Source organism: Choloepus didactylus (assembly GCF_015220235.1).
Source record: "Choloepus didactylus isolate mChoDid1 chromosome 23 unlocalized genomic scaffold, mChoDid1.pri SUPER_23_unloc13, whole genome shotgun sequence".
In the NCBI taxonomy this organism is placed as follows: Eukaryota; Metazoa; Chordata; class Mammalia; order Pilosa; family Megalonychidae; genus Choloepus; species Choloepus didactylus.
In genome coordinates this window covers 124,771-134,634 of record NW_023637594.1, presented here as the reverse complement: position 1 = coordinate 134,634, position 9,864 = coordinate 124,771, and the positions used below count along the sequence as shown (strand labels likewise).

The 9,864-nt window shown below is 47.5% G+C and overlaps 1 pseudogene and 1 gene segment (V, D, J or C); one reads left to right on the top strand and one right to left on the bottom strand.

Annotated features, from left to right (window-relative positions):
• The first annotated feature begins 3,566 nt into the window (after nt 1-3,566).
• LOC119524980 lies at nt 3,567-5,051 on the top strand (annotated as a pseudogene).
• Nucleotides 5,052-7,420: 2,369 nt separating this feature from the next.
• LOC119524981 lies at nt 7,421-8,005 on the bottom strand. The segment is given in 2 exon segments: nt 7,421-7,767; nt 7,896-8,005. Coding segments are annotated over 2 exon segments (378 nt in total).
• Nucleotides 8,006-9,864: the final 1,859 nt, after the last annotated feature.

Here is a 9,864-nt window from a genome sequence, read left to right as displayed (position 1 = left end):
CAATCCCTGTGTCTATAATCTGATCAGTCTCGGGATATTTGCATATCTGTGGGATACCTGAACCTCAGAGCTAGAGCTCAGCAGGTATGGATCTCAGAATTAGCACATACAGCAACTATTAGAAAAGCTGAAAAAGAGTCCAGACTTCAATTGCAGATATGAATGAAGCAGATCTGGTTAGGATTAAGGGAAATTCAGCTGAAGCGTAAAGACAATACTGTGTTTTAAAACTTCAACTCCTGTGAGACCAAGGGAAGAGATGTTTATTTGGTGCAGGATCTATATTCTCAGTAGTACACTAAACAATTTAACTTGTACAGCCAGCTTGTTCAAACACTATAATTACGTGGAACTTTGAATAGGAACTGAGATTTGGTAGGGTTGGACAGGTTAGAGTGAAATAGTGGCACATCCCAATGTAATTTGGGCAGAGAATAAAATATATATGTAGGTCCCCCCTGAAAAACTGGGGGAAAATGCAGAAGCATTGGACTTCCTCACCTGGGTTGTTGCTGATGTTCTCACAAACATTGAGGACTGACAGTTTGGTATGCTGAGCCCTCTGTCTTGAGACTTGCCCTGATGAAGCTCATTACTGCAAAGGAGAGGCTAAACCTGCTTATAATTGTGCCTAAAAGTCTCCCTCTGGGTAACTCCTTGTTGCTCAGATGTGGCCCCCTCTCTCTTAGCTAAGCCAATTTGGCAGGTGAACTCACTGCCCTCCCCCCATATGGGACCTGACTCCCAGGGGTACAAATCTCTCTGGCAATGCAGTATATGGCTCCTGGGGATGAAACTGGCCCTGACATCATGGGATTGAGAACATCCTTTTGACCAAAAGGGGTTAGTGAAATGAAACAAAATAAAGTTTCAGTGGCTGAGAGATTTCAAATGGAGTTGAGAGATCACTCTTGTGGGAATTCTTATGCACTATATAGATATCCCTTTTTAGGTTTTAGTGTATTGGAATAGCTAGAAGTAAATAGCTACAACTATCAAAATGCAACCCAGTAGCCTTGACTTTTGAAGATGATTGTATACCTATGCAGCTTACAAAGGCTGACAGTGGGATTGCATAAACCTTGTGGATCACAGTCTCTTTACCCAGCATATGGATAGAAGAATAGAAAAATGGGGACAAAAACTAAATAAAAAATAGGCTGGGATGGGGGGATGATTTGGGTGTTCTTTTTTACTTTTATTTTTTATCTTCTTTAATAATGATATATTGATAAACAGCAGTGTCTGCAGGGAAGTCTTTCCAAGCAGCCCCCCATTCCCTGTCCCTCCTTCATTCAGCAGGAGGGGACTTGTCCATGTAGCACTGCTGGCACAGTACAAGGGCAAGTTAAGTGTGTAAGCTGTACATGCAATTTCACATGTTCTTGTAGCCATGTTAAGGTAAAAAGCAACAGGTTAGATTTATTTTGATAACATAGCTTATTTAATGTAATATATTCAAAATGTCATTTCAACATGTAATGGATATAAAAAATTGAGATTTTTTACCTCAATTTTTCATTCTAAATCTGAAATCCAGTGGGTATTCTATTGTCAGCCTTTTGGGGCATTTTTATTTTCATTTCCTTTGTTTTGGTGTACAGTATTTCATCGTGTGGATGTACTTTATGTATACACCATTCCTCTGTTGATGGATATTTCAGTTGTCCCATTCTTTGGCTGATATAAAAAATGTACACACATGATCAAGTATAAGATGCTTTTTGATATTAAAAATCTTTCTAAGAACATTTTTTACTGATTCTGGCAGGTAGGGCTAGTCTGAGAAAATTCTATCCATTCAAGAAAAATCCTGGCTTTGCTTCATGAAATTACTTTTTAAAAGACAAGGAAAAACACCTTGAAACTGTTGGCTGGTATTTTCCCTACCATCAGTAGAACCCCAACTCTAGACTTTCCCACCCCAGCCCATCCTCTGTCCACTTCACAAATCCATAGCTGGGGTCTATTCAATGTTCCCAACCTCTACCCACTTTTAAAGCACTGTTAAAATGGCAATATGTTTGTGGGGTTTTTTGAACTTTATTTTGGATTACAGATGTCACAACTAAGTAATTGAAATTGGTACAATGCACAGAGCTTATTTAAATTCCACTATCACACATGCAATCGTTTTTGCGTGTACATGCTTAGTTTTACTCTATTTTATCATGCATGGATTGATACATCCACCAACAGAACCAAGATGCAGAACTTCTCCATCATCAGGGCTTTGTAGGGCTATCTCTTCATAGCTACTCCTACCCCAGCCCTCCTACCTCTTAATCCCAGGCAACCACTAATCTGGTCTCCATCTCTGTAATTCCATTATTTCAAGAATGTTGTATGTGATGTTTTGAGATTGACCTTATCCACCCAATATAATTCCCTGAAGACCCATCCAGGTTGTTGCCTGTATCAATAGTTCACTGCTCTTTATTGCTCATTACCCCATGGTATCAATTCACCACAGCTTCTTTACTGTTTATGTATTGATGGAAAGTTTGGATTGTTTCCAGTTTTGTGTGATTACAAATAAAGCTTCACTGAACACATACACACACACACACACACACACACACACACACAGTTTTGAGGCAAAAGGAAGATCAAAATATAACAAGCAAACACAAAGAAAAATAGATATAACAGTTTTATGAAACCAAAAATATTCCCAGAAGTCTTTACATGGGACAGAGTGTTTTTATATAAGTAAAAAATCATAATCAACTATAAAGTTGTCACTATTAAAAGCTTTAATGCACCAGATAGTATAGCATAGGCATAGTATAGCACACACATACACACACACAAATGACAGAAACATAAATTATACCAGGAAATTTGGAGGCTATTCTTATCTGATAATTCTTCCAGATGACATTTAGAATCAATTCAAGTTCTAAAAATTTCTGTTTGATATTTTTATTATGATCACATTAAATTTACATATTAACATGGTAAGAATAGACATCTTTATGTGGCTAGGTTTTCCTATCCAGGAACATGGAACATCTCTACATTTATTTAGATTTAAGTGTGTCCCTTGTTAAGTTTATAATTTTTCTTCACATTGGTTCTCCAGATTTCTTGATAAATTTATTCCTTTATATTTCACTTTATTTACTATTACCATAAAAGATGTCTTTTGCCAAATATACTTTCTAATTGGATATTTTGCCTTGCTCATATGACTGCTGTTGATTTATTTGGGTGTATTTATTTTCTATCCAACCATATTACTGATCTATTATTGTTCTAATCTTTTTTCTTTTTTCGGTTGATTTTGTTGACTTTTTGAAGTATAGAATAACATTATCCCTATTATCAAATACTTACAATTCTTGTTTCTTCACGTCTTGCATTGTTTCACTGGCTTAAAATTCCAGAACATTATAAATTAAAACAAAAAAGAAAGCAATGGAGGAGAATGAGCATCCACACCACCCCTCTGAGAGGCCCTGCAGCCCCGCGGGGACCCTCCCCTTCCCCCCGACGGTCGCCTCCGGAACTCGCTCACTGGGACGTCAGCGCCAGACCCGGGCAGAGTTCCGGGTCCCCTCCCTGCCTCCTCCTCGCAGCCCCTTTCCGCCAGTAGCAACCCTTCTGGCAGGACAGGGAGGTCGCTGGAGTCTGCAGCGCCCCGCTCCCTTGCTTTTTCTTTCTTTCTGTGCTTTGGGATCTTGGTGCCGGAGCCAGGATGTTCGGAAAAGAGAAGAACGAGACACAGGAGCGCAGCTTCCACGGCGGGGTGCACACAGAGCTGGCGGCACAACATCCCTGGCATACCAGGGCTGGGATGTGAGAAAGGAAAGCCCCCAGCGCCTGCGGCGCCTGAAGCCCGCCTTCGAAGGTGCCCCCGAGTGTGCACTGGGAGCTCACGGCTGCAGCCCTTTGTCCGTGGCACCGCTGGACGCGAGCGGGGAGGCGCCCCGGGTGCCGGCTACCGAGTCCCGCTCTCCGGAGAGCGCGCAGCGGAGACCACCGCCCTCCCGGCGCTCGGCACAACTCCGGGCCAGCAGCGCGCTGGACCCAGTCCCGCTTCCCGCCGCCTTACCCGGAGTGGGGGGCACCCCCTGCCTGCACCGCCTGCATCGCCCCCTCTGCAGCCCCAGCATCCCCAGCTCCTGAGCAGAACCCCATACAGAGAGCGGAGCCCCTTGCTCGGCTCCCGCCCTTCCCAGCACCCGGGTCCCAGGGAGAGCGCGCTCGCCGCCACTCTGACTGCGAGAGCCGCCGCCGCCGTCGAAGCTGCGCTCTGGGGCCCCCAGGCTCGCCCCTCTCAGGGGCCGGAGGGGCCGCCCCGCGTCCGAGTAGCCGCAGGAATGCACACATGACGTCTGCAGTGTTCAGCCGCTGCTTCACTCTCCTGCCCTGGATCCTCATCCTCATCATGCATGACGCGGACAAACCAAGGCCAGAACCCCCGCTCACCCCGCGCCCTTGCTTCTCTCCGTACGCGGCTGATCGCGCGGGCCCCGGAATCCCGCTCCACAGGGGCGATCTCGACAGCCGCCCTAAGCGCTGTGTCCAGAAGCGGAACAGAGCGGCCGCTGCCCACACTCTCTGCCATCACGCCCAGCTGCAGCAGCCGGTGCAGAAAGCAGAGCCGATCCGCTGGGCCAAAACTATTCACCACGGCGCGCAGCTGCACTGGATCCTAGAGGGGCACGCGGGCGCGCGCCTGGAGCTAGTGACCGCTTCCCGGCCCTGCCCGGCCTGCCCAGCGCGCACCTGCACGAGTCCGCGCCGCGGCGCTACAAGTTGTCCGGGCTGCCGCGGGCCACTGAGCACCAGAGGCACCAGCGGCACCAGCTCCAGGGCGCGCAGCCCGGCGTGCTCTTCGCCGCCGCAGACAACACCCCCAGTCTGGAGCTCTTCCCAGGGGTAGCGGCCCCCCCGCCCCAACTTGGGGCTGTCGCACGCCCCTTGCACTTCGGCTGCACTTTTGAGTTTCCAGCAATCGGTGCCCACATGCAGGACTCTTGGTAGAGCCTATCCTTGTGGGCAGTCTGCAGACTTCGCTGGCCCTGGTGTGTTTACGCCATCTGTGAGGGTGGAGGGTGGGTGACAGAGCCACTGTAGCATGGGGTGGGGTGGGGGGTTGGCCTGGCCCTTTGCTGCCCACCTGGCCCTGAGATGGGGCCGAGGGAAAAGCCCAGGTGTGAGGCCTGGCAGTGACGGCCAGGAATGAGGACCTAGTAGGCAGAGGATGGAGCCCCGAAGGGGAGGCTCTGCAGTCCTGGAGCAGAGTGGGTTAGTGAAGCGAGCTAAGGGAGATGGTAGCATGCTAGGCTCAGAGAGGGACCCTGCACAGTGGGGGCGGGGCTTAGTGTCCGCTGAGGCCTTTCACCTCTAGATTCAGAATCTAAAACCATATACAAAGCAGCATGGAGAAAGTGTCTAAACACCAGCCCATAAACAAACTTCTCTTGTATAATCCCATAGCAAGGAAATGGTTGCTAGGAAAACCTGGCTTCTATGGAGGTCCTGCCTCCATCCCTTCTCACAGACCCTTTCTGACCCTGAAAATTACTTCTTTTTCAAGAAAACTCTCTCTAGCAAAAGAATTGAGATTGTTCTGTTCTGTGGTTATGTCTTTTCACAGCCCGAGGTAACAGCTGGGCTGCTGGTCCCTTTTCCCGACCTTTCTCTAAGGCTCCCTTTTCTTGGTGGCCAGGCAGCTCCCGTGCACCGCACTGTTGCCTCCCAGAGCCTCTGTGAGCCCGGTGCGCAGCCTGGGACCCTGGGGTGGTTGGAGATGGCACATGTGTGCACTTCCAAGGCCGTGTGTGCAGTCAGCAGGCACGGGGATGGGACAGGTGTTATTTCTTGAGACTGGTGTTTTGCTCTCTGTATATGTGTGCACACTGCAAATGAGACTGGCTGGCCTCATTTTTTGTTTGTTTTGTTTTTTCCCTCCCCTTACACAAATTGTAGCTGAAAGAAATCTTGGAAGTTTTGTGATCGTGCTTAACCTCTACATTCCTCCACCCGAAATTCCTTGACATCCTGCCTCGATGTGACCTGCCCCCTCCCCAGCCCCTCTCCCCCACCCCTGAAAGCAAACTGGATGTTCTGAAAATTCTGTGTCTGAGCTGGACACTGTGAACTGATAAAATAACCTGTATCTCTAGTATCCATACATGCTAACTTCACCCACACTTTCATCCTAACCTCTCAGCTTTGCTTTCTTAACCTGAGGACTTAGCTACTCTGTATCCTTTCAGTTTAATTTTTCTGCATGTGTGGCTTTTAACATCAATGTTCATCCCCTCTTTCTTCATGAATAAAAAGAACAGTAATTGTTGTCCTTTCACTGTACAGGACTTTCTTTCCATATTTCTTCAGAGAAATAAATAAGGTTGGCATTGTAAAACAAATAAAAAAAAGCAGTGGGGATGGACTCATGCTGCAGTATGGAGGAACCTCAAAAACTGTCTGCAAGTAAATGACAGAAGCCAGTCACAAAGGGTCACATTTTATGTAAGTGCATTTATAAGAAATGTCCACATTGGTAAATTTCTATAGACAGAAAGTGGAATATTAGATACCTTGGAATAGGAGGAGGGAGGCAAGAAAATGAGAACAAATGAGGATGGAGTGTCTTGGGTGATCAAAAGGTTCCAAAATTATATTATGAGGCAGGTTGCACAAAACCATAAATATGCTAAAAAAACCATTGAATTTTATACTTTAAATTGGTGAAATTTATAGTATGAAAATCACAAGTCAATAAAGATTTTTTTTAAATTAAGAAGGAAAGATGAAGGCTCACCTTTAGCTTTTATTTAAAAAAAAAAACATTTCTAACTACCTAAATATATGGTTCAATCTGTCTTTTAATTTTGAACAAAATATTTAACCACAGTTGGACATTCCCTTGCTGAAGATGATTTTATATAGATAAAACTTTGTGCTTTAGAGAATGTCTGTAATGTCTTGAAAACCTATTGGGTTCCAAAGTATTTTGTTAGAGTAATTTCTTGTTGATAAGAATAATTTTATTTTGGGAAATCAGTTTTAATATTAATCAATATGAAAAAAGACTAAAACTCCACTGGGAGAGACACATGGGCAAAAGACAAACAGGCATGTCACAAAAGAAGAAATATGTAATAGTAATAAAAGCATAAAAAAGATATTTGCCTTCATGAGTAATTAGGAAAATGAACATTAAGTGACAGGAAGATTGCAGTGCAAACAGTAGGTTGGACAAAACAAGAAAACTGACAATACCAAATGCTTGTGAAATGTGGGGACGAAATAATGAGAAGTAGCCATTGTCATTGACCCTATATTTTTGCTGTCTGCTCTGACCTTCAGGTCATGGGATGCTGACAAGGGAGGGGACACCACAGTCACCCTCCACTGGTGTTTGTCACCGGCTCTCAGAGGGGAGACCAGCCTCAGGGGGCAGGGGCAGGTTTCTGTCTCAGTTCCCCATGTGTCTGGAGCACTGTGGACCACTGATGCTACTGTCCCATGTTGAGCAGTAATAGACAGCCTCATCCTCAGGCTGGAGCCCCGTGATGCTCAGGGAGGCACTGCCACTTGCCTTGGAGCCAGAGAACCGAGCTGGGATCCCCGAGGGCCGAGAAGTTCCGAGCATCACAGTCTTGGGGGTGCCCCCAGGGAGCTGCTGGTACCAGCCAGCACCATAAGATCCAAGGTAAGAGCTGCTCCCCTTGCATGTGATGGTGACTGTCTGTCCAGGAGACCCTGATACTGAGGCTTCCTGGGTCAGCCCTGACTGTGCCCAGGACCCTGGAAGAGAGGAGAGGGAGAGACAGGGTGAGTCTGGGGCTATTGCCCACATGTTCCCAAATGAAGGGAGGAAATATGGTACCACGTGCCCCCCACCATCCCCTCTGCTGCTTTCCACAGCTGGTCACCTGGGCAGAGAGTGAGGAGGGTGAGGAGGAGAGGGGTCCAGGCCATGGTGGAGACACCCCCAGAGCTCTGCTTCCTGAGCCCAACTGAGCAGAAATGCCCAAAGTCTCTCTTATCCTTTCCCCTCATGTGGGGGGAGAGAAACCCTTCATGCAAATTATTTCTCCTCCCCCAGGTGTCCCTGGGCCTGAATTTGGTGCAAGCTGAGCCTGGGGTGTGGCTGTGGGAGCCTCTCCTGGGCCTGGTGAGGTCACAGCTGCCGGGCCCCAGGGAGCACAGAGCACAGGGCACCACACAGGGCACCAGGGCCTGGTTTCCCAGCTGAGATCCCCCACAGACCCCCAAGGGACAGGTCCCCAGTGCCCCCTGCTGTCTCAGAGTCCAAGTTCCTTCACGACATGGTTGAAGTTCCTGGAGTTGACTATAGAGAGGGATAGTCTCCAGACATCCCCCCTGCCATGCACCCACCCCGTCCTCACAAATTGGAGCCAGCACATCATTCAGGGCCCCCCTTATTGGGCTACAGTGTGTTTGCCATAATTTATTCTGGGCCTCTTCAGCAATAAGATATTCTCTCTCACCTTTACCCCATTTATTCTGTTTGTGAGGGAGCATAGGAGTCTGTGTCCTGCCCCAGTGAGCAGAACTAGAGAGCAGGAACAAAGCCTGCAGAGCCTCAGTTGGGGGCCCAAGGAAACAAGCTCCTCTCCTATCACACACAGGTCCCAACACAGCAGACTCAGCCTTCATGGTCCTCTTCAGCCTTGATGGGACAATAGTCCATATAAAAGGGCACAGGGATTTGATTCCAGAGAGACCCCCATTGTTAAGAGGAGGGAGCTCTGCTTCTCCTGTGCTCTTCTGCCCTAAGTGACATGACCACCTCCAAGGGCCACCCAGGGAGCAGCCAGGAGCTCACAGCTCTAAGAGGGGTCCCAGGGGTGGGTGGGCCCTCCCCAGAAGATACAGCATGAGCCTCCAGATGGGATGGGAAGTCTGGGGAAGGGCAGAAGTAATGAGTTTGCAAAGAGAGGGAGATTAAGAAGTTGACAAGAAGGTCCCAGATTTCTGACCTAAGACCTTTGCTCACATCTCACATGCTTTTTAAATAACTCTAAAGACACTCCTTTGTCTCTTGTTATGTGTCAAGCAATGTTCTCTCTCTCTCTCTCTCTCTCTCTCTCTCTCTCCTAGCTACCCCTCTCCTCCATCATCTGAAAATCACAAGTTAGATCCCCTCCTATTGTTAGGTTTCTTTCCTGCAGCTTCCCACCCACCCTCAGCAACACACCCACCAGGGCACCTTCCCCACACAGGGGCTCCTGCTTCACTCCTGAGTTCTCCCCTCAAAGCTCCTGTTCAGTACCTGGTACCAACAAGTAGAGATGGAGCCATGAAGACAGAGTTGACAAAGGGATGTTTTGTTTTAATTAATTAGGTAGAGATTTTTTGGTGACTCTCAGATGAAAATCTGCCATTTGATCCAATCCCAGAGGAAATTCCCAGCAAGGACAGCACCACAGCGCCCCCTGCTGGGTGCAGGCACACACTCCCTGAGATCCAGGGGCAGTGAGCACCAGGGAGCCCAGGGGCTGAGGGTTCTGGGAAATGGGGAATCTGCGTATGTGAAAGGCATTATCCAAGCATGTTGAAATTAGCAGGGCTCAGCCATTAAACTCTCTTTAACTGAGATTATCAGGGATGGTATCACTTTGTTAGGTGGGTCTTTTTTGTTTCAAGGTAGCAAATGAGGCTGACACTGCTGGTCAAATGACCATGGAGTAGCATGCTTCCTAATAAAATGTCCAGTAAAGTATGTCTTGCTGACTGCCGGGGAGGAGTCCAGTATCTGGAGTCCTCAAAAACACTCTGAGAAATAGGAAATATTTAGATATGTTTTATTATGCAATGCACTTAATGTGCCTGGAGCTCAGAAAAAGGCCTTGTGGTCCCATGATCCCAAGCCCTGCC